Source organism: Haliaeetus albicilla, chromosome 9, assembly GCF_947461875.1.
Source record: "Haliaeetus albicilla chromosome 9, bHalAlb1.1, whole genome shotgun sequence".
Classification (NCBI taxonomy): Eukaryota; Metazoa; Chordata; class Aves; order Accipitriformes; family Accipitridae; genus Haliaeetus; species Haliaeetus albicilla.
Window position 1 is genome coordinate 9,436,333 of NC_091491.1, and position 25,311 is coordinate 9,461,643.

Consider the following 25,311-nt stretch of genomic DNA (forward strand, 5'->3'; position numbering starts at 1 on the left):
GACTCATGAAAGGTGAATAATCATAGATAACTGGGGCTCTGAAAGAACTTGCCTCTGCTTATGTGGAGAGACATGGGCATTCTCCCAAATGCCTTTCAGCCCCTGGTTTCCCAGGAAGCCTAGCAATGCCAGGTACTTTCTTAAGTCTTGCTGTGGGCTCATTTTTCCTGTAAGGGTCAATCCCAGCTAAAACCTCTGCTCATTTGAAAAGTGAAAACTTTACCTACCTGAGTTCCCCTACCTCTTGAGCTGACCTAGTGTAACCTTGCACTAGATTGCAACCTTGCAAATACATTAGCAGCTCTGGTGTGCTGTGATTGTACCAACCAAGCTATAAGCATGTGCAGTGAGTAAGGATCTTGAAACAGTGGAGTGCAATGATGGGATAAATCAGACTTGCTAAATTGAAGGTTTTTCTTTCAACTCTCTTTGACTCCCATCATCTTGTCATTAGCTTATGATGACAGCTTATGCTGCTCAAACATTTTTTTATTTATTTTATTTTTCATACCTCCTCTGGATGCTAACCTTGAATATGTGTATATTACATGAGTTGCAGGTGCCGCATGTTTCTTTTCTACCATCTGCTTCTACCTGAATAGATACTGTCTTGCTCCTTATCTGTGCTATGCATAACTGAATCAGATCTTCATCTTTCACTTCCTACTGCTTAACTGTTCTTCTTGCTAGAACAGAGGACCTCATATTCTGGACACTTTCCTGTTTTCTATTTAAAATTCATGGGCTTTCCTTTTGAGTGAATGACTCCTTACACCAGACCACCTCCCAAGGCCCTGGTATCTGAGGTGTCCAAACCAGAAGTCAAGACCGAATGCTTTGTCGTTGCTCACCTTGATTTTTGACTGCAAATGATTTGGACCATCATGTCCTACCCAGGTCATGCCACTGTCATCTTCCCTTCCCCCAACCACGCTAAGCATTCTTAAATCCAGGTTGCTTCTCTGGCAATCTGGGGCTCTGCATGACAGGACAAGGTGGAGCTCTCTTTCTTCCAGAAGGAGATCCTCTAAGTTGTGTCAACAATGAGCAAAACCTTTGTCCCCATTTCCCCCTCCATACCTGATTTTGTATCATTTCTTGGGAACTTTTCCAGCCTTCTGTGGCATGCCGCTGATCTAGGGATTAAACAGTTTGTATAGGACAGCTCCAGTTTAAGCAATAAAGATGAAAAACCAGGGCTCTGCGTTCAATGTGCCTCGATTAATGTTGTGACAAGGGTAGGTCTTTTCCTTATCAAGGTAGAGTCAGTTGAGATAGTCCAGATCCTGATTATTTCCGGCATAAATCCTTTACAAGTTCCAACAGTCCTTTTTTCCTGTGTGCTAGTATGGTATCTGATATGGTAAGAAGTCATGGCAGTCTGAGAGTCTGATTCATGAAAGCAGTTAAGCCTATTTGGAAATCCCTCTGCAATCAAGAATGAAAGTACTTTCTCGAATCAGTGAGCAGGTTATAGGAAAATGTGTTTGTGCCCTAGCCCTGTCCCCCATACACCAAGGACCAAACTATAAAAATGCTGTTTACAGTGTGAACTCCCACTGGACAGCCCTAGATTGCAAAGTAAATAATCTTTGGTGGGGGAGAAGGGGCAGGGAAGTGAGGGGAAGATGTCCTTGCCTCCTGCTGATAGGAGGGAAATGCTTGAGCCAGTGTTGCACTTTGTCTTTTTATTGTACGTGTCAGCAAGTGAGTGCAGGCTACTAGAACAGGGAAACTCTCCAGACTGGCTTGTCTTCATTAACATCTTGATTTTATGATACTGCATAGCCACTAACACAACATAACAATTCATTTTCCCATCCTGTCTTCCTGCTTTGCAGAAGGAAGGTTTGTCCTAACTACTGGCCTTTCAGACAGGGCAGTTGTTGCAAGAGAAACTTGCACTTGTGCTGCCTGTGGCATGTCTGTTCTGTAAGTAGATATTGGCCTGTTTTCCCTTAGGCTGTAGTTCAAGCACCTCTTGCCAAGGTTGTGTTCACTTCTGTAATTTATTATAATAATGAGGGGAAAGATTTCCCACAGATTTTAGAGAAGTAGTTATCATTCCACCCAAAGTCCTAACAGTTTTTAACACAGCCTGTTCATCTCTCCTTACACATGTACCTCAAACCTCAGAATTTCATTCAGGCTCTTTATAGTGGAAGATGGGATTTTTGTTGGTATTGTGTAATTCTTTTAAACAACAACTTCCTCTTAGTACCAGCTATGCAATCTCATGTAGCAGGCATCTGCACTGTATTGTGTGTTTCATGCACAAATACTTCAGAAGGGCTAGTCTTGCCACCTTTGCTTTTTTCATTAACACCGTATTTGGAATTTTGAAAGAGGGAGATGAACATTTGAGTTACATTAACAGTTATTTTAATGTCATTATTAAACACCTAATGGCTACCAGTTGCTGGAAGAGAGGTGTGTACTTATATTCGATACCTCATAAGTAGCTTACTTTTTTCGCTCCCCCTCTGCAGTGACACTAAAAGCTTTTGGTAGTAAGTGGAAAACCTGCTTAGCTTTAATTATTGCTTTTCACTGAGCTTGTAAGTTTTAATTTTCAAGTGTGGTGACCAGAGGTGTGTTTGTATATGGTCTAAATCAGAAGGAGCCCTGTATTTTTTCTCAGTACCCTGATCTAGATCTGTACATGCAGTTGCTACTGATACCTGGTGGGCCCAATTTAGAGATGTTAGCCCAGAGGAGAAGATTTTTTGCCTTGACTTTAAGGGAAGTTGGTCTTCTATGAACTGGGAGTGGGAAAATAGAACTAACTTTCGTAGTACATTTTGTATATTTAATGTATTTCATCCCAGGGGAGCTATAAGTGTTCTCTCTTGAAAGGTTTATTTTAAGATTGGTTTGGTTTTGTCTTGCTTCCCACACCTGAAGAACTCTCATTTTCTTAGAGCACAAACCTACAGTTCTGCAGGGCAACATACTGTGTTGTGAAAAATGTAAGCAGCTATATTCATACAGGGATCTGAGATCAGGTGATAAAGAGGTCAGGCTTGGTCTGTGCCTGCTGGGAGATTTCCAAGTTAATATAGTAGAGTTGGAAGCATTGCTGTTGGAGGAGGTGTTTGATTTGAGAGAGAGATCATTTGGATAAACCAAATAGTCTTGACAGTGTGTAGGAGCTCTGGAGCGCTGTAGGTACTGTCTTGCAATGAAGCAAGAGCATTGCTGTTAGTTGTTGTAATGCTGCAGGCATTTGGTAGAGTCTGGAAGTGCCAGGGTGTTTTTGTAGCAGTGGGAATGTTGGGGTCCTAGACCGGCCCATATGGTCGTTTTGCTTCTCTAATGTGTCCTGTCTTGAGTTCCAGGTGGCTTTCCCTCTAAACCAGTGCTTCTCAAACCTTTTGGGCTGTGTACCAGACCACTCTGCATCCTTACAATCAAATTTTTATAGTGATTTATCATCAGACCACTGTAAAAGTGATATTGCTGTGTGGCTGGCTGCAAAAAAACTTGGTGTTACCTTGTGGAACACCATTTTGGGAACCATAGCCTTTAACTGTTACAAGCTGCTGAAACAGGTGGTGTGTTCCAGGTAGAAGCAACTACATTTCTTCAGTGTGGGCTGCAGTTCATTCCCCTGTATAGACCCATACACACTTGAGGAGGAGTGACTCATTGGTAGACACATATACCTGTCTTTGAAAATGAATTCCAGGCCATCAGTTACGTAAAAAGTGAACATTCCTCTTGGTATTCGGTAGTGTTACCAGCCTGCAGAACTAGATTCCAATTAACACAAGTAAGTCTGAATTGCATGAATGGTGTATTGTTGCACCAAGTCAAAAGAAATCTCCCAGTGCACTCCCTTTACCTCCATTATGTGCGCATATTCCAGGATTTTTCCTGTATGCTGTTGTAAGGTTATAGAGCAAAGACCAATTTTTGGCTTAGATTATGCAGGGAACCTGGTTTTGGAGGGAAAATACTACCGACCATAATCCATCACTTACCCCAATTCAAAGTTAGTTCTCCCAAAAAATGTAAATGTACATAAACATTTTTTGCTAAAACTGCCTTCAGTTGTTTTCAAGTTTTAGTCAAGTGACTGAGGATGGCTTAGGTTTTTAAATCTCGGACGGATGAATAGGAGGAGGAGGGGTTCACACACATTCTTGTGTTCTTTGCCGCTGCAAGCAGGGAAGTGCTTTGGTTTTCAGTGGAAAGGATGTTTTCCAGGAAAGTTCAGTTCTGAACCTCTTTTATTCCCCCACTCAGTAATACATCAGGTTATTCCTAATTAAACATTTGGACAGTTTTAACCATTTCCTCTTTCCAACCCTTCCATCCACTAATGTTTACAGAAGCAAGATTTATTTTACATATTCTCCTACTGCATCATTCTCCTTGCTCCTTGTAGATGAACTGAATTGGAAAAGTGGCAACTCTAATTTATTCTCTTGTGGGACAGTAGTGTTGAAGTGTGAGCATTAATGGTAATACACCTTTTCTGCAAAGAGTTGCCTTAAAGGACTAAGATGTTATAACAACTTTAACTTGCTTATTTGGAGCTACACTAATTTTAAATGGATGGTTACAATAAATTACAATTGGGGTAGACAATTACAATTGGAAGTGAATTAGGGAGGCAGTACAGGTAAAGCAGTTTGAGCTTTGATTTCTTTTTACAGTTCTACTGATGGCACTGGCCAAAGTGCTCTCTTCTCTGGGTCTTTTCCCTGTTCCTTTTCTTCTCTAAATCATCAATTTGTAGAAGCAAGGTGATCACCTACCCTGTAAGCCTGTGATGAAGTGCTTGTTAAAACTGACCTTGTTAAGAGTTTTGGCCAAGTGAAGTTTTCAGGATAGGATTTGTCTGTCTGGTGTTTTGGGGGGCTTGGGTTTGTTTTGTTTTGTTTTCCTTGAAGGATATGTGAAATATGCTCCAAATTCTTTGTTTTTAATTCCGCCTTAATCACAGTTTCTGGTTTTATCCTTGCCTCTACCCACCCTGGGATTTGAGTGGTTCTGGTCACCACAGCAATTGATGGTATTAGCTGTCAGCTCCGTGCTTGTATGTTCAGCACCCTGTGGCTTTGTCCAAACTACCTGGCAATATAAATAACAATAAAATTGCCTTAGTGCCCATGGCCACACCTTTTGAACACTAGAAATCATTGACAAGGTCTGACAAAGAAGGGTACTTTTCCATGAGAGCCTTTGTGACTGCAATGGGTCATGTAAGAAAGACAAGTGAGTTAAAGAATAACTTTGCCACAAAAAAAAGGCTGATTTTTTATTTTTTTTTTGCTTACTCTGGAATGTGCAGGGTGCTTTAGAGATCCATGTGTCTTTGAACTGAGTTGCATTCAATTTAAGCATATGGGCTGTTTTTAAAAGCAGCCTTCCTTTTTACAGGTGTAGTTTAGGATATATAAATGCTTAACTTACTAATTGTGCCTGCAAATCAAAGTAGTTAAGTGGCACTAATTCCATCAGCAAAATTGCTTCCAGGGTAAATTGCAAGCTCAAAATTAGTGATTGAGTTGACGATCCTTTAAAAACCTGATACTAAAAATAGGTATTAGTTCAGAAGGGCTGATGTAAAGAGTTATTATGGTGAGAACCATGCAAGTGTTTGACTAGATAACTCCATCTCCTTTATCAATCTTCTTGAAGGTACAATTACAGAACAGGAACATGAAAATGTCTCATAATTTTTGCTGGTTTGGTGTGTCCCCCCCCATCCCCTGTTTTGTTTTTAAATTGACATTTTCCACCATCAAAATGCTGCCCGTATGATGTCCCCCAAGCAGGGGCTCACAGGAGCACTGCTGGAATGTACAAATCTAAGGTACTACTGTTTTGCTATAGCTCGCGATGCTGAAAATGTCATCAGCTATGTGGTTGCTTTTGCTTAGTCATGTGGGCCTAGAAAGAGGATCTGTCTCTAGAGGTTATTTTGTTGCATTTCGTATAAAATGTGATGAGACCTTCTTATGAAGAAACCTACTTCAGGATGTTCAGCTTCCCTAGCATCTGTCATGATCTGTCAAAACACCAGCCTTGCAAGTTGGCTATTATGCTGAAGGTACTTGGAGTTTGTTGGCTACAGAGTCACTGTCAAGGGACAGATATTTTAGATGTGGATACAATAATAAGTGGAATCTAGTAGACTAGTGCCCTGCTCTGGCTCTTGTACTGTCCAGTGTCCTGGGCCATTAGTGTGCAAAATCTGTTGTTTACAAGGGACATTCAGGTTTGGGCATGTGAAGTGAAACAGAGTTGAGCTTTAGAAACATGACCTTCCAGCTCCTCACAAGACCAGTGAGGCTAAATCCACAAACGTGTGTCTCACCTGCCGATGGGTGAGGTCTTGGTGCTCCATTGCGGTGTGGGTCTGCACAGTGCCCTGCCTCTGTCAGCTGGCATCACTGGCCGAGAAGCACGGGTGGTTTCATTTCTGTTTTACCCGTCTGGAGCCTTCAGTTACTGCCAGCTTTTTGGCTAATGTAGCAATCATGCTGCGTGTTAACGGCTTTGAAAGCCATGGATGTGATAACGTGGCAAATTATTAGCAAGTATGATACAAAATATGTCATATTTGGGGGGAGGGTGGCAAGACAAAGAGAAAATATTAAAAGAAAATGTCTTCGGAAAAAAATGCAGAGAGAGAACAGATTTTCCTGAAAAGCAAGTTGTCCAAAGTTGCCCTTGTTCTCACTGAGGATGTTTTATGGCAGCAAAGGTAATAATACAGGATATTATACAATGGATGTTGAATTTTCACTAAAAGCTCCCTAGTGAGATATTCCTACCAGCTGCTAATGTTATGCCTTCCAATGACTTGGACAATACGGTATATGACCCACTGAGCTGAGAAAATGTTTGCATTGTATATAAAAGACGTTAATTTTCCTTGTTTGTACTTACTGAACTTGTTCGTTTTGGATTCATAGTCCAGAAACTAGACTCCATTGTCTAGTCACAAGACAAATAAACGGCTGGCAACACCATGACCAGTTTTCCCCCCAAGGTTCAGTTTTCAGCTGTATAGGACTGCTAGTAACAAAGCTCAGCTGGCATCTTGGGACTTTTGTGATGGTGTGGTCTCTAGGGAGGGGAGTGGAATAGGCGCTGAACACAAACTGACTTCACATGGGCCACCAGTCAGTCATCAGTCTCACCTACATATTTAGGCCTGACTGAAATGTTTTTTTTTAATACGCTAACAATGCCTGGATTCACCAAATATTGTCTTTCCTTTTTTCCATTAATGTAATTGATGATGCATGAAGGCATTGAATTTGCAAACCTTGCGCATTGCAGTATTCATTTCAGTATGTTGTTTTCCAGTAGCTCTCATTCTGCCAGAAAGATACTAGGCAGAAGAAATTTAAAATGAGGGATTATTTAAACCAGGGTGCAGTCATGCTATTGAAACTACTTTTAACCCTGGGATCATTTACAGAGGTCATGTTCTTTTATCCACAGATGCAAGTTTAGTTGCAGAGCTCACTCCTGGAGCTGCAGTTCAACTTGGTATTGAAGTGTTTTTGCACGTCAGGGATGACACTTTGGAAATTCGTGTGGGTGATAATCTTAGAAATAACAACTCTAAGACAGACAGAGACCCGATTTATTCTCCAGTGTAGTTATGATCCTTTTCCTTTTACAAACCATGGCAAATTAAACATTGCGATACGTCAATATTTCAACAATTTCCTTAAATGAATTTATCCCTTTTTGAAGGCCACCCAGCCACTCTGAAACACTTGCTCGTTGTCTAAATTGCCATTTATAACAGCAAGAGGCAAGAGCATTTCTAAATACTGCCAGCAAAATTGAATCAGTGAATAATTTCTCTTGAATAGCACTAGCCACTTAAATTGTGAGAGAGGCTTCCTTACGTACTCTGTGATCCCCCTTCATTGTAGGATGAAGACTTCTTGTCATTGTAGGTGTTTATTCGTGGTCTGCTGTTTGTTCAGCTCTCTTGTCCTACTAGTCAATACATAATTGCAAATTGCAGTCCATAGCAATGTTTCTTTGTATTTACTTTGTGGTACAAAAGCCTATCGAAACGTTGCTGGTGTTTGAAAAAGTAGATGGGTAAGCCTGTGGCTCTGTACCCTGGCAGAGAGTTGTTTAATTGCTGATGGGCATCGTGTGGAATTGGATAGGAAGTGGGAAGTGTTGATGTCCCCTATCCTGAGCTCAGACCACTGCTTCTTAGGTGATGATGAGACTCCCTCTAAAGCGTGCTGGACACTCAAATCTGTGGGAGTTGAGGGTATTCTGGATGTTGTAAGATCATGTTCTTAACTTCTCTGGCTTGCTCATGGAGCTTGTTAGGAGGTTGGGGTTTGGTGGTTGTCTGGAAAGCCTGTCTCTTGTAGTTAGATGACAGTGCCCAAGAGAAGCACAGGTGGAGTTACCTGCTGTCCTTAACAGCATGGTCACAGCTGAGAGGCTAGAGCCTTGTTTTCTGCCAAAGGTAGATCTTGCTGTCTGGCACATCCAGACTCCTCCCTGACCCGCGCTGTACTGTTAGTCAGCCTAGGTTGGAGGTTCAGTGTTTTATTTCCTGGCCCTTCCAGCTACTGGTGAACTGTTTTTGTCTAAACACACAGTGTCTGTGGCTGTGCAAGTGTAATGACTGGGGTAATAAAACAAGTAAGAATTAGTTCAGGGTACAGGGTAAGTGAAAGGGCAAATGGTTCCTTCCTTGCCTTTTAGAGAATTCGTGACTCACAATGAAACTAGACAGCAAGTGCATTTACACACACGACACTCTTGGCCAATGTGTCTAGTCCAATGCAGCCAGCCAGCCCCGGCCCCTGTATGTACTCACATTTTGTCTTCACATGCATGCCCTTCACTTCCTCCTTACGGGAGTAGTTTTACAGATTATCTGTATTATTAATTTGCTCATTCTTAAAAATAAGGGGGGGGGGAGTGTAATGTAAAAGCACATAAAGTAATGAACGTCTTAAAAAGGTAGGGTGTGTGTTTTTCTTATGTTTTCTTCGTAATGCAGAAACAATCAGTACAGGTCAGTTTGCCAGAAAGCACTCCAAAAACTTATCAGTGAACAGTTAGCTTGTGGAAATGAATGCCACAAGGGGTGTTGTCAGGGCCAGAGCTTAAAAGACCAGATCTTCATGTGGATAACACCTTATAATTCTTGGGAGGGCTTAAGCCAGCCTCTGAGTAATTCAGCTGCCTGTGTAGGAATTTTGTGTACTTTCCTCGGAAGGATCTGATTGCTGTCACTGTCACAGACAGGATGCAAGACTACATGGTTTTCTGATCTGTTGCCATTGTTCTAATGTTTTATGAAATGGTCTCCTGAGGTTACATGAAAGATCTTTTATTGGGGGACTTGTTATTATTTATACGCTGCCAACACCTTAGGCAGAAAGATGGACACTGCTGTTAAGGAGAAACTGAGTTTCCATCAAGAGATGCTTTTCCCTCCTTCTGTGTCGCTGCTTTGAATTGAAACCCAGTCAGCACTGTAGAAATTTCCTCTGTAAAGTTAGCGTGGTTTTGGTCCAGTCCCTGGTGGGTGGTAGCTTACATAGCAAGAGCTGTCATTGCAGGAGATAACTATTGTATTTTACAGGCAACTCAGAAAAAAACAGGCAACTAAGCAGGACAAAATACTGAAATTCCCTCTGTGGCCAGCAAGCAGCTTTTAAGAAGTAAAGGTTTGGTGGGCAGTGTTAAGAAATGTATGTGCTTCCTCCACAAATAAATATGAAGCTATTATATCAAGCACTAAGATCCCTGGGAGGGAGGGAAAGTTGGAGGAAAAACTTTGAGGAAAGTATGAAAATCCCAGGCTGTTGGATTAGCATCAAACAAAAGCAATCACCCACAATTGCTTTTGCATCCATATCTTCTGTGGATTTTAGCATATTCCCATTCCACGATGATTTCTATTCCTGAAAAAATGAATTCGCGTGAAGCTGCAGATGGCAGGATTTTAAGAGCAATACCCCTTGTTGGTGTTGCCTGCATCTTAGAGCAAGTGAATAAAACCCAGGTATTTCAGATGTCCTCTTGAAGTTCTTGTGATCAGAGGTAATATATTTTCATCCCTTAAAATTCAGTTTAATCTCACAAGCGTTTGCCTTCCTCTGGATAACTAGAGGCAGGCAGTGTAAGACCAGGGTGAAGTTTGTCTCTTTAGAAATTTAGAAAGTTTTGAACTGACCTCCGTGAAGGAAGTTAGCTACAATACACAGAGATGAATCAGCAATTTTCCCTTCAGATTGATAGTTTTCTTAGTTATTGAGGTTTTATTGACTTTTAAAAGATGCCATTTTCCTGGACTGCTAAAAGCACTCTTGAAGATGTATGGCTTGAATTGGAAAGGTAACAATTTTGCAGAAGAATGGTGTGAAAGCAGTTTGCTTACCAAACTCTGACACACTTCTATTTGCACGTGTACAAATGCATGTTGTGAATATAATTCCTTGTCCTTCCCTGCAAAGACATTGGTGCTCTGCTCCTGCACTTCGGTGATAACACCGAAGCAGACCTGGAGTGCACTGGAGGTCTCTTGTTAACCCCAAAGCGTTTCCTGTCCATTTGCCCTGTGTTTACATGCTTTCCCGAGCAATTTCTGGAACATGTAATCTGCAGATATGTCTTCATATCTTCGAGTTTTAACTCGCAGTAGGACAGCTTTGGTGGATGTGAATGATAGACATTAAAAGCTTGAGAGCAAAGTCTCATTTCATACCTCTGTCCTGGTCGGAGTAGAAATTGTTTGTAATGAGGCTGTCAGTGCTGTGTTAGTTGATAGCCAATTGCATAATTAAAATGAGAGTATGGCCATTTTCCCTTCAAAAAAGGGAGCATGTGTTTTGCCAAGCCCACTAGAAATGGTACAACAGCCCCCTAAAGAATTGTAATGATAATTAAAAAGAAATCAATCAGTCCCACTGGCTGCCTGGAGAGAATGCCAGAAAAGAACTGTGTTGTTCCCCCCCCCACTTGTTTCCAAAGCACAGCCATGTGGATTTGCAAGGCTTTGATGTTGCTTTTCCTTGCCCCTCTCAGCGTACCCTCAGTTCCCACCAGCACAGCCCTCAGGACTGATAGCTGCAAAATCTCCCCTGAGCTTGCAGTCCTGGTGGAAGGCGATGGCTGAGGGTCTCTTTCTGGCCGAGACTGCTAGCAAAACCAGCATCTGTGCACTAGCCTTCACCGAATCCCTTACCCTGTAATGGAACTGTGACTGAGTTAGCCGTCCTGTGCCCTAGCTGTTTGTACGGCATATTTATGAAGTATATGTTTGGTCACTGCAGGGCTTCTCCCGCTTTGTAAATGCAACCAGCAGCTATTAGAAACTCATGTAGAGGTTAGCAAGGCATTCCTGCTGCAGAATAGTAATTTATTTGTGAATTTCTTTTTAAAAACAAACCCGAACAAACCTGAAGTCTGACAAAAGCTCGGGGATAAGAATATGTCAGATGAACACTTCTTTTAGCAAATTTCCGTGAGTATGGTGGTATGACAAGCTCTTGACTCCACTCTGAAGAGAAGGGGAAGCACTTCCTGTTGCATTGTTTTTCTTAGGAAGCTGCTGTTGGTAAATTACTTGTAGCAAATAATTTATTAGTAATACACCGTACTTTCAAAGTGTCTCCTCTGTCTCCTGTTCTCTGTTGCTGCAGGAAGTAGGTTTTGAGATTGATTTCTCTTTGAGACAGAATAACTCCTGTTGCACACTAGTTAATTATTTGAAATTAAAATATTAGTTGAGGTAGGATGCAGGATTAGTGGTACAGTAGTAAAGAAGGATGATAAACCTCATTTTAGGATGAAAACAGTCTTCCCCCTCTATCTCAAATTGGAAACAAGGAACATTTCTCTTTATACCAGATACAAATGATGTATCATTCTATGAAGAGAAAAACAGATTTAAAGTATTTTATTGCTCATTAAATCTAATTCATGGTACTCAATGCAGATTTCAAGGATCAAGGGATTTAGATTATTCTGCATTATCAGCTTTAGGCTGTCATTTCTTGCTGTGCACACTGTGGTCGAAAAGGCTTTGTGGGCAAAGGAGCGCGTAACTGTTCCTACCCTAAGGAAACTGGCTTGCTTCTGGCTACCCATTTATACTGCCTGCCTGGCACTTGCACTGCTGGGCCATAGATCTGGGACCCTGCCAGAAAAGATACAAATTTAGGTTTCAGTCCTCAACAGTTCCCTGATTTTGCTCTCCAGATGGCCACACAAGCTCTAGTACTGGCACAAGGGAAAGTCTGACCAGTTCTTTTAAAAGATCCCACCTTTGTTTCCAAAGGCTTCTGTGAAAGCCTTTGTAGCGTGTGCCTGGTATCATCATTGCAATGGAAAAGAAAGATACCAAGCAGAGGAAGGGACTAGAATAAGACAGAGGTCCTTTGGGTTTGTGGTTATTTAAATGCTTTTCTTAAGATACCTTTCTCTAGCCCTGAGCCCTGGGTACAGGTGCCTCGTCCTCCTGGCAAAAGAGAGCAGCCCTCCTCCCTGCTGGAGTTTTATTTGTGATTGAAACTCTCAGATGGGTGGCACATGTGCAGACTGTCCTGGAAAACTGCACAGAAAGGGAAAAGCAAAACGGCTATTCTTTCAGATGCAGACTTCTGTGTGTGCTAGGAGTCATTACTGGCTTTTTCTAGAACAGCAGCTAAAATTGTTTTAGGTGTATTTTAGTCATGTTGAGGCGAAACCAATCTTGTAGCAGTGTCACTTATAATGTTGCAGTGCTGCAAAGCTATTGACCAATCTCTGTACCTCTGGGATCTCATGTCTAATTCAGGATCGACCAGAATGGATACAAATCCATCCTAATTGGCTAGCTAAGTTAATGAAATTTCCCTGCAACTGATTGCACAATGGCAAACCGACCCATGTCACGCATTGTGTGAGCACTGAGGCTGCAGCCAGGAAGGGGTGATGTCCTCTTTTGCTCCACTGTGTTAACTGGCTAAGTGCTCAGTCAGAGCCAGTTAAGTCAAATGGAGAAGAAATTGCAAGGGGACAAAGCTTCTGTTAACAGACTGGGTACTTCATCACTTTACCTTGTGAGTGTGCATGTGCAGGGTCAAAGTCACCTGTGGTTTTAGAAATGTAACTGTGAACCACGTTCCAGCTTTTAGAAATAATTTTAGGTGCAACTCAATAACATGTTAATAAGCCGTTGCCTAATCAAGCTGGTGGAAATGATGCAGATGCAATTTTGTCATCCTAATTATTTTTTTTCAGAATAACGTGGGAATAGTTGTACCAGTCCAGACCAGAGGTCCTTTTAGTATGTTATTCAGTCTTTGGTTGTGATCAATAGCACATATATAGGGAAAAAAATAAAAGACTAGGACAAGAGTATGGTGATAGTTCCCTGGTACACCCTGTCAACTGCATAGCTGAGGACTTTCTGAACAAGAGGAATTATCTTTAACAGTCCTTAAATTAGTATTCTTTTAGGACTTTGTCCAGTCCTGTTCTGAAAGAACATAAACTCTGAGCTGTGATAAAATCCCAATGTTTAGTTAAGTTTTGTGCATGAAATGTCTCCTTTGGTTTGAATTTTGCAGCTGCCAGTCTTATTTGATGCCACCTGGTCAGTCTTCTAAGAGAGGGGCTGGTTCAGTTTTCCTCTCTTCCATGGTACTCATGGTGCTGGATCTCTTCTATATCCCACATCAGTTGTTCCTTTTCCAGTATGTTTCATGTTTTACTGTAAAAGGACCTGTTTCATCCTTTTGACAATTCTTTTTGATGCTGTCTGTACTTTTCCCAGTAATAATCTTTTATGTTACAGGGATGCAGTAAACTTAGAAATACTAAAACATGTTTTCTGGTAAAGAGGTTCTGATCTCTGTTGCCACTGGGGATTCGTAAGGAGTTATATCTAAACAAAAAATTCAGCTCTAATGCCCACTGAATCAAGTGGGAGTCCTGCCGTTAACTTTGGTCAGGAATCTAAATCAAACCACGCTAAAAGCATTTTGCATAAAAACAACTCAAAAGTGGAAGTGGCTGTAAAACAAAAGTGGCCTTGACTTACTTAATCATTCGTTTCTGAACGGCAAGAAATGCAAAAGCAGGGTTTAAACACTGACAGACAAGCTCATTTTCTGGGTTCTGCTGTTAAGTGTCAGCAGTCTAATGCTGTCTTAGGCAATAATTTGCATGGCTTTTGTATGGCACTGCCATGGAAAGCAAACTCTGCCACAGCCTCCTGTTCCTGCCCTCTCTTTTTGGCTGCCATGTAATGAACCAGGTCGTGGAACTGACCCAGGTGTGACGATTTTTTTTTTTAACTGATGGGGAGAGGTGGTCTGCTCCTCCTGAAATGTTCTCATGGGTAAATTTTAATCCCCCAGTCAAACACATGCTGTAGCCATAGAAGACATTCTGCTAGCAAATACACTATTTATTTCATTGCAAAAGATGTTCATCAGGGCTAGCTATCTATTGGTGTCCTGGAATCAGCTCACTGCAGGGTCAAGCAAGCACTGGTTTAGGCACAAGGGAAGCGGTGGACTGTAAGCTGTACACTGGAACTGTTCTTTTGGATTGCTGCCTGCAGCCTTGTATTGTGAAGCACATCTCTAGGAACACAGTAACTGGTTTATTGATGTTTAGGTTGCCCAAATCGCTTTAAAACAATGGTAATGTCACCACTGTAATTCCCAAAGTGAAAAGCAGAAGGTAGGTTTGGGTTTTTCCTCTTTTCTTTTTACATTATGTTGTCTCTGTACAGCTGTTCAAAATTTAATCTAGTAGCAAGTTAGCTCCTGCTGCAAGTAAATTTGCTGGACATCCAGAGAGACTGAACAGCACAGTAAAATGCTGGCTTTTACACTGTACACTTAGGTAAAAAATTTGAGTGCTGTTTTAGATCTTGGCTTTTAATTCAAAGCCATTTTTTTCTTGCCTTTACAACACTGATTGCCTGAATCAGGAAACCCAGACTGATTTCAAACTTTGAAATGTTATAGCAGTATTTGTGAGGCCTAAGTGAGAGAAACATCATTACTACTCTAGGGAGTTCTGGTATGCTGTGGACCATAGAAGGGAGCACCATAGGTTGATCAGCTTAGGTCTATAGAAAGTAGGCTGCGAACATTGTTTATCTTTCCTTTAAGTTGGTATGGGAGGCAGTATATATTATGGCAGGGGTCGTGTTCCCTGCAGTGTGTTGTACCTGATCATTTCTGGGTCTCTCTCTGCCTTCTAGTTACGAGCGGTCACACTGCTGGCTGCAGGCACCTGCCTGTCTCAGCCCGCCAGTAGCAGCGCCGGTGTCTGCCAGAGCAGTTGACAGCTCACTGGTTATAGGCACCTCTCACAGGTGGTGATCAAACTGTCCTCTATCCTCTGAACAGCCCTTAAAATGGGCTCTTTAGAAGACCAGAATGACAGTAGTTCATGTCTTACAGCTATGGTTTTACTTCCACTACTGGACATGCAGCTGTACTTGCAGATGGGTTTGTTGAGTTGAATGTTTCGTGGTTTGATTTGTATTCGAATGGTTTTTTCTGTAAGCCTACTCATGTAAGGAACTGCCATGGCCACTGGACTCTAGTCTTTGCCAGTCTGTGGGCAACTGTACTCGTGTGTAAGGGTTGTTTCCCTTTTTAACCTTCACTTTTGTTAGAGTTATTTCTTGTAGCTGTTGTCTAGGCACTTGGGACTGAAGACGAATACTTCTCCATCCCTGTGCAGCAATGCACAGAGTGAGTGAAATCTCTCTCACATCTGTAACATCACATACTCACCACTGTATAGATCAATGATATACTATACTATATGTGGCAGTTTTGACAGCAGTGACTTACATTTGACCACGGTGGTTGCTCTTTGCCCAACACAGTTCCTCTCAAAGCTCAGGTGGCATTAGTGTGTTATTGGACTGGCTTCCTGGCTATTCCTACTTGATTTTCTGTTTTCAAGGAGTGGATTTCCCAGCAATTCCCACTGAAGCAATTTTTCTTGTTAGCTAAGGTGAACAAAGCAAGCCTTCAGGATATCCTTTGCTGGGAATGTACGGGCGAACTCTTGGAAGAATCTGGTTTCTGCAGTGAGGAAAAGGGGTGGAATTACCAGTACTGAATTCTTCCCAGGGCTGCATCTTGTGTATCGTTGAGTCAATCGTTAACTTGCCAGGAAAGCTGTGTTCAGGTCTTGTCTGTCTTCATAAGTGTGTTTTTGTAACCAGGTTCTGACCCTGTCACAGCAAATGAAATTGAGTGGTATTCTACAGCAGCCGCCTTCTCAATGTAAATGTGTATGTCAACTGTGTGTGTATATAGTCATCCTAAACATGTTGTTTATATTTTGTATCAGTTTGCTCTAAGGAAAAAACTGGCACCTCATGGTGCAACGTGCTCCCTATGGAAGAGACAAGATTGGAGCTTGAATACTGATGAGTGGCATCTGCAGGGAGGGAAACACAATCTAGAGTGTCCTGCCAACCAGAGAGATACTAGAGAAATGCAAACAGTGTGAGTAATTAGGTCCACACCTTTTACAGCATTGCTTTTCTCCTCGTGAATTTGCTGAGGACACAAGAGCACAAGAATGAGGCATTTATAAAATTCTCTATTTCATCTTGTACCGTGGTCTGTTCTGGGAGAGCATTTCAGGCCACGTCCAAACCAAACATTTGTATACTTAAGTCCAGTTGATTTGGTGTGTTCTCAAGCCTTTTTTTTTTTTTTTTTTTTAAATGCTCCTGTGTTCGATGCTGTCAGTATATGACAGCTTTGTATGGCATACGGAACTGATGGTGTGTTTCAAAGGTCCTTACACTTGTCAGAAACTTCTAGTCTGCATGATAGTCTGGAACCCAGTGAACTTGTGTTTTGCACTTGGCAAAATGCAGTAACATGATCCATCTGTTGGCCGTTGAATTAGAAATGAAGTAAAACAAAGTCCATGCAGAGCGTGATGTAACAGCGTACCTATAGCAGAGTTTGTGATAATGGTTATTTGGAAGGTGATATTTTGAACAAGTAATTGTACTGTGAGAATTCATATCCACCAAAGGATGAATGTTTTAAATCACATTGCTGAGATTTCCCAGGGTCTTGGATTGTCCCTTAGTCAGATATCGCTTTTACCTTGGTCACATCACTACGTTGTGTCTGAACTCTATCGGGTTCAATGCTGAAGTAGCATGAAAGGATTTTTGTTCTTGCTTAGCTTGTATGGTGCTGTAAGAAAAAAATTTGCTTTTAATTGTGGTTGTAGACCTTCAAAAATACCTTTAGCATAGATATGGTCCTGTAAACAGGACACTGCTGAAGCTGGAAGACCTGTGTGGGTTCAAGATTTCTGTAGTTCATCCTGGGCAGGTCACTTTCCTGTGTCTTGATTTCCTTAGCCCTGAAGTAGAAATTAATGATGTTTAACTTCCTTTCTAAATTGTCCCAAGCCTCACTGTGATTAAATGTGCTGTGTGTGTATGTGCTGAGTAGTAGTATTATAGCATCAAACTATAATGAAAATGAAAAAAGAAGCATTGCAAAAACATGTCTGTGAAACAGAGGGACTGGTTGGGCTATTGGGAGAGTCTTTATTCACCATCACAGGTAGATGGCAGCTGGTCTCATAAGCAGCTTAAGAAACACGTGCATTCACAACCGAAAGTCCCTGGAGTAGAAATGGCTCAAACAAATCCCAGAAGGGCAGTGTCTCATGCAGAAAGAGCAGGATTGTGCTTGTACACACCCGTAAATTATCCCATCCAGAGTGAGCTGGGTGTTTAGGTGTTCTCATTGTTTGGAAATTTGTTGTTGGGAAAATATTAACAACCTCACAGAACATAGTTCTCTGCTGTGTCTAAGTGGATTGCCAGTCCCTTGAGGCAGAGGCTGTCTGGGTTTGCCTTCCACAGAGCCAAACACATTGTCAGCACTCAATTAGATGTGTATGTATGGTTTCATGCTGACTCAGAGTTCAAAGATAGCCACTATTTTTTTTCTTGCCAAGCATCCCTGTGTAGAGCGAGCAAGCTATTTTTACCTGAACCTGAACCTTTCTAGCATTATTCCTGATAGGAAAAAAATAAATGCTGTGTGCTTGAAGTCAAAACTGAAAGAAGGAATCTTTTCTTGGAGGTGCCTGTGATCCTCTCAACCTTCCAGTAACTGAGGAAATGTCAGGCTCTGCATGTGCCTCTCTGTCAATGCCTCTCTTCCTTCTTGGTTATACTACATGGACGACCCGCTGGCAGGAGAAGCCCCTCTGAGACACAAAGGGTTGATCAGTCCCTGTAAGAAAAGAGCAAGTGAGACAGAGACAATGGTGTCTTTGGAATCAAGGGGCGGAAAGCTGATGGGTCAGAGCTGTTTCAGGGAACAGTTGTAGAGTCAAGCTGGTAGATTTTTGTTTGGAGGGAAAGAAGAGAAAAATAAGAGCAATGAAGTCTAGTTCCAGTAGGCAGGAGCTTTTTGTGACTGTTAAATATAAAGTCGACAGTTCTTCTCTCCCCTCGTCTCCTTTGCTTCCACTGTCTGGGGGTTTACTTTTCCACTGGGTACACAGACAGCTCTTGAGAGGGGAAAGTGTGGGCTGAATGGCAGGTCCCTGGCCATAATCCCTGAAAGATGACTGAAGCTATAGTACTTGAAGTAGGTAGTAGAGGCTGGGGAGGTTGCTTTCCTTCTCTGGTGGGTGTTTGGGCAGAGGAGAGGAGAGGGAGGGAAGTGTAAGGTTTGTTTTTGGTGTTTGGTTTTTTTTTTTTATGCTGCACATTTTTGTAATTCCAGCCATGCACAGAAAAAGCTGGGCAGTGCTGGCTGAGAAGGTGCTTGTGCACCTGTACAGGGTGGGACAGGCATTCAGAGGCAGAAATAGACACCAAGCCATCCTGTTTGGGCAATTATACTCTTCCTGCATTCTCACCGCAGTCGGCATTTCAGCGGCTAAGCCACAAAGGGAGGTATAAAGACAAATGTGATCTACTTTTGAAAATACTTGTACTTAAAAGAACCTCCCTCCTGGGGTGGCATTCATTATGTGTCTGTTTATTCATCCTTTGCTCACATGATAATTTGCTCCTGCAGAAATGTGTCTCAGCTCCACCCAGTGCTGGGACTGAGCCACTTCTGCTGGCACTGCTGGAGATCGTTTACCAGAGAAATTAGCTGTAGAGCATACATAATGGCGACTGACATAGCTATACCTGCTCACAGCTGCTCTGAAAGCCATCACTACCTTTTCAGTAGCTCATCCCAAATCCCGATGGATTTCTAACTCTGCCCTGGCTTGCACTGTACATTTTCTCAAGAGTTGATAATATTCTGAGATGGCTTTAAGTGTAAATGGGAAGAGGAGCTGTTGATTTGGAAGAAGCAAATGAAATGCCAGCCTCCGTCACAGCGCTCTCCTAATGTGTAAGATTTGTGGCAGTGGGTTGAGCCAAAGCTGCACCTGCTGTGGTTTCACGTCGATATTAACTGGGGAGTGGGTGAGTGCGAGGAGCAGAAAATGCAGTGGAATAGAGGAGAGGAGCCAGATAGGAAGAGGGTGGCTTAAGTGCCAGGCTCCTTTACTGGAATGCATCCCTCTGCCTTATGTTGCAGCCATCTTTTTCTCTACAAATTAAACATGTTTCTGCTGCCCCTCTCTCCAACTGAACGGGCTGGCAGTTTTCTGTCTTCTGGATCAGATCTCTCCTTCGTGGTGTTTAGTTGTTGCAGAACCTCAACTCCTGGTCTAGAGTTACTCAGGTTTCCATCCCACCTGATAACGCACCCTAGATTCATTCACCTCTATTCTGCCAAGCCAGTCTGTTGTTCAGGAGTCTCGTCTGTCATTTGCAGGAGTAATTGCAAAAATTGATTCATGGGAAATGCCTGTAACAGGCACATCCTTTTGACAGACCACACAGCCATCATATTCTGCATTTATTTGAGTCAATCAATGCTCTGATGCGTATTTGGGTCATAAATAGTCTGATATAAATTGCATTTATTATTATGACAGCTGTGCTCCATTACCTATTATTTATTAGGTTCTGTTGTCCTTTCGTTTTACACCTTGTAGAGCTGTCAAGTCAGCTGCTTACCAGTGACAAAGCTCACAGCTCAGTTCAGAACCTTCCAAAAATAAATTCTCCAAAGGGATTTGAGTAACAGCAGGATGTATATTGTTGGAAAGGCATTGTACAACCTTTTTTTCATTTGTTTTATTGGAAAGAGGAGGTTTGTGCTTTTTGCCTACTTTTGCCCGAATTCCAGAATTAGACTTTGCATTTATGATCCAGAGGTCACTGAAGCTAATAATCCCACTGATGAATGTGAATTTTGGATCACACCCTTCATCTCTCAAAATTGAATTAATCAGGTTATTCGGTATTTGAAATGGTGGGATGCTGACTTGGATGTTTCTAATTTTCCCTTGGAAGCTTTTTTAGCTTCATGTCTTTTTACATCGTAAAAATGGCAGAATATCTGATTCTGAGATGAATGAATTTCAGTGTCCTTCCAAGGCTAAGGTCAAATTGCCATGGGCACACTGCTCTGTACAATTCAGAGTCATTTTCTGCTTCTCATTCCCAATAAACAGTCACATATCCTTCGTGCCAGGTTGCCGCACCAGCTTTGCAAGGTGCCGAGCTCTTTGGTGTTAATTCAGGAAAGCACTTAATCATGGAACTGATGACTCTAAGGTGCTTAATATAAGCATGTGCTTAAGTGCCTTGCTGGACTGGGGCCAGGACAGATGTACTCTTGCAGAGTAGATGTTTGTAAGCCACTTTTGGTCGTCTAGAGCCAAGTTCACTGGAGATTAAGGGTTTCAGGGATGGGCAGCTCAGGGAACTGGACTGTGCTGCAGGGGTGGGTGAGCATGACAAAATGCCCTTGCGTGGGGAAGAGAGCATTTACCCAGGCAGTCCCTGTCCTGCAACTAAGCAGGGAACCAGGGCCAGCAGAACGTGGGGCTCTTGGGCTACCCCAAGCATTGCACGCACCACTGAGCGGGAGGTGGGAGCCTGCGTGAGCAGAGACGTGTGCCGGAGACATGCAACAGCCCTGTCTGGCAAAGCTGGGCTCTGCACCAGGAGTGTGTGCGCTACAGGGAAGGGGCAGCAGCGCTGCCTGGGCTTCCGAAAAGGTGTCAGCCCCACAGTCTCACGTGGGGACTGGTTTCCTGGGGATAGAGTACTAAGCTGGGTTTCAGACTGGCTGTGTAGTTTCTCTGTAAAACGCAAGAGATGAAAGCACTGAGTAAGTGCTCGTAGTTTTATTCAACAGGTGTTGTTTGCTCAAGGATTTTGGGATAGATGCAGGGACTGAGCAGTATCAATAGGGCTTATGTGCTAGCTTAACAGCAGCGTTGTTCATAGCATTAGTATTGAAATATGTGTGATATAGTGTTGCATGTGCTTCTTTTCATGTCTTAACATTTCTGTATTATCTCTTATTTATTTTACTCTAAATGTAAAAAGAGTAAATCTGCAATTCCAATCAAATGTCACAGTGCAAAATTGATATACACACAAACATATGGCTCACAAAATATAGATGCAAATGGATACGTGTTATTTATAAAGCAGCTTTGACATCTTAATATACTAAAAAAGAAGAGACATTTAGATAATTTCATAGTTCAGCATTCTGCACATTTTTGAGCTATCGTATATCATCATCCATGAAAAATTCATAATTTGGGTCTTAACCACTTTAATTTTATACATGCATTCCAACCAAAGGGGTGTGTGTCCTCTGCTCTTGCCTTTTTTTTTCCCCCTATTCTATCCCTCCACCCCCTTTTATACAAACAAAAGTAGACGGCTGGGGTTAGACAATGCCAAAAGCCCACCCTGCCTTCCAAGAACTACCTGATAATTAATGAAAGTCATAACCCTGTGACTAAGGAGGGATCTCCAGATATTCTAGTGTCCCACTCAAATCCTTCTGGGTTTGCTGAACCCAAGACAGTCAGCAAAAGGCAAAATGTTCATACTACACAGCAGTAAAGTTGAGGTAGTTGCGCTCATCCAAATCTTTAATGTGGACACACAAAAGCCAAGTATAAATCAGCTCGAAACCTGGCAATTTCTGCCAAGTTCCAAATTAATAATGAGTATGGTGCGAATGCCTCATTTCAGGTGTTTTCAGTGGTGTCACTGGCCAGATCGTTTGAGCTAGGCTGGAGGAGTGAACTCTGAAGTCAAGGAGATTTTGCAGAGATTATTCTATCAGGAGCCTCATTCCTACATGACAGAGGGTCTTGGGTTAATGCTTTGGGGTTTTTGGAGGAGAAGCAAAGGGGAAAGGTGAACTTGTACAGAAAGGTGTACTTTCAGAAGAGGACATTCCTGGCCTGTTAGGGCTTTGTAGGTTAAAACTCTTTCTTTAGTGAAATTGTTGCTCAGTGATGGGTTTAAATGCAAGTTCAGTACTGGTGAAAGGACCTAATGAGGACACAGCAGTTTTCTGTCTAACTACAGGGCTGGTGCCAGTAGGATGATAGTAGTGTTTACTGTTTTTCCTCACTATTTCATGGTTGCCTTAAAATACTGCTAAGAAGGGTGAAAGAACATCAGTTTATGTGGCCTATTTCTCTCTGGTCTCTGCTGCAAGAGCCAACAAGGAGCCCTTGGCTTGCTTTCTGTTTGCTTGAAACTCCTTCCAACCTCCACTTCACCTTCTCAGTGACATTTAGGCAGAAGCTCTTAATTTATTCTGTCCTGGTTTTGCCCATCCTGATCTCACAGCGGACTGTGAGGGACTGGAGCTTTCAAACATAGTACGAGTTCACTTGTCTGAAGTTTCTCAGGGAATGAAAAATCTGTTTGATTAAGGAAACATGGACTTCTGAAAGCCTATCAGACTGCACAACTTTGTAAGTCAGGGCTGCAGAATGTCTAATTAAATGGAACTGCTCTCTAGAGGATTTGGCTTGCAGAAAATTAGTTTTCATGTTCCTGGCCTGATGTTGATTAAATGTTTCTTTCCTTTTTCTCTCCTTTGCAGTTTTCATATGTAGTTTCATGGTTGCAGCACCTATCTTTGGTTACCTTGGTGACCGTTTCAACAGAAAGATCATTCTCAGCTGTGGGATCTTCTTTTGGTCAGCTGTCACTTTTTCAAGCTCCTTCATCACTGAACAGGTAAGATCTTTGGAAAGGTGCTTTTCAGGGTGTCCTGAAAAAATGGACAATATGTACCTAAAAAAATCCCCACTTCCCATGACAGTGTGCTCAAGGGGAACGTATCCCTCTGGTGTGTATTTGACATAGAGCGTGTTGAGTTATCTGACCTTTTGTGGGTGAAGTGTGGTCTGTGTAACTGTGTTTTCTTAACTGTGAAAGCTGTTATTCTTTGATCATGCACATTCATAAAAAATAACAGGTGAAGCATATCTAAGCAAGAGTTTCTGTTGACATAAGGGCTTTGTTTTGAGGGAGATGCTAAAGAAACTTTAAAAGGCTTTAAAAAAGACTTGGGGAAAAAAAAAATCCATGGCTATATAGTGGTTCTCTTGTCTTCCGATATGTAACAGAAGACACTGGAGTTTGTTGGGAAGTCTGCTCGTGGTTTGTGGAATGATGAAATGCGTCCAGCAGTGGTTTTACGCATGCGCTTTGTTTCCTGTCCAACAAAGGCAATGAAGGTGGATGATAGCATAGTGATTAGACATAGTTTCAGCTCCTTTAACGCTAGTTGATGGATATGTCTGGGGAACTGATGATGGAGTTGTCAGGCTCACTTAATTTTGTCAAGCTATGCACAGCATCCCTCACCTGCTTTCAGGACAGCCACAGTACCCCATTTTGAGGACTCCTCATTGCATTAATTTTCTTGCCTGTCAGAGGCACTTGGAGGAAACAATGATCAGGCAGTTTCTGGGGAAAAATATCCCCTTGTTTAAATCATATTATAGAGGAGGTTTAATTGCTGCAGGTGGCAACATTCCTGGAGAGACAAATCACAGCTCCTGGCATCATCAGACTGATTTCCCCAAGGGCGGCAGGGGCATTCCTCATCCTTTCTGTCCAGCTGCGTTCCAGAGATTGCAGCATTGTGGTCACGCCTAAAGAACGACAACCAAAGACTAAACCTCTCCACCCTACTCCCTCCTGCCCACACACATGCTCTGCAGTTTCCAATAAAAGAGAATTTCCACCTAAAATGGGCAGTGGCAGTCACATGTCTGGCTGGCTTTCATGTTGGATTGATTGTTGCTGCATTCCTAAAGAAAAATGCATATGGCCAAATGTAGAAGCCTTTAACTCAGTAAATTGTTCTGGTTTATAGTTGGCCAGGAAGCTTCCTTTCCAGAGAAAGAACATCTCCCATCTAACATGAAGAGGCTTTTTTAATTTTTTTTTTTTTTTTTTAATCTCTCTCACAACATTCTGCAAAAGCAACTGTGATCAGAGGCCAAAGAGGGAAGCATTTTATGAAAGAGCCAATTACCTGCTTATAAACAGTTCTCATGTTACAAACATAGATTCATGCTCAGGTTCTCATCGATCTTTCTGCAATGGACCTAGTCCTGTAGTTGCAAGTAGTGGAACACTGGAACTGGACTGATGTATTCTATGTTTTCAGAGTTGATTTTCAGTTTAAGGATTTGGGGCTTATTAGGTGAAGTAGTTCAGGGATTAATACATATGATCATTGGTATACAGGAGCTCAGAGTGCAAGTGGCATATTGTTAGCCAAAGAAAGGGAGAATAATGCTTATAAAGCTGGATTATGTTTGGAATCCAAACCCCAATGTTTTGGAAGTCACAAGAGAGACAAGATCAAAATAGCCAGACCTGTGTTAATTCCTTCTGGATTTGCATCAGTACTAACTCTAGACCCAAACTATGACCTTGGACAAAACCCATCCCAATACTGAGAAAAATCCCCTGTCCTGATTTTACTGTGATCCTCAATTCTACCAGAAGACTCATGCCCAGCTCTTGTTATGGACTCCAGGAAATTATGGAAAATTTTGCAGCTGCTGTATGGATATGCTCTACCCAGTGGCTGCAGCAGTTGAGCAAGGTTGTAAGCATAATCCCAAAGTAACCCTACTACTTTGGTATCCTTTTTGGAGGCCTGATTTCTAATTGGGAAGACATGCCACATTGAACAAGGTGAATTCCTGAAGTGCTAATGAGAAAAAGGGTCAGAGAAGAGCTGATGCAGCTTTTTTCTTTATGCAAGTGACTAACTAGGCACTTTTCCTGATCTTTGTCTTCTAGGATTCGAGGAGAAAAACGCTGGCTCTTCTCTCAACATTTTTTTCTTTCTTTCTTTTAAGACAGAATGTGTGTTTGTCAGCGAGGAAAGCTAGGAGCTGAAATGTGAAAAACTCTTT

At 42.1% G+C, this 25,311-nt stretch overlaps 1 protein-coding gene across 2 annotated transcripts in view; it reads left to right on the forward strand.

The window, feature by feature from the left end:
• LOC104314634 (SPNS lysolipid transporter 2, sphingosine-1-phosphate) overlaps nt 1-25,311 on the forward strand; it is a 141,782-nt gene that overhangs the window by 41,860 nt on the left and 74,611 nt on the right. For both annotated transcript variants that reach the window (XR_011326093.1, XM_069791467.1), the window contains exon 3: nt 22,971-23,107. Coding sequence is in view for 1 of the 2 variants with exons in the window: in XM_069791467.1 (XP_069647568.1) it covers nt 22,971-23,107 (137 nt within the window). In the remaining variant the exon portion in view is untranslated. The remainder of the gene's footprint in view (nt 1-22,970; nt 23,108-25,311) is intronic.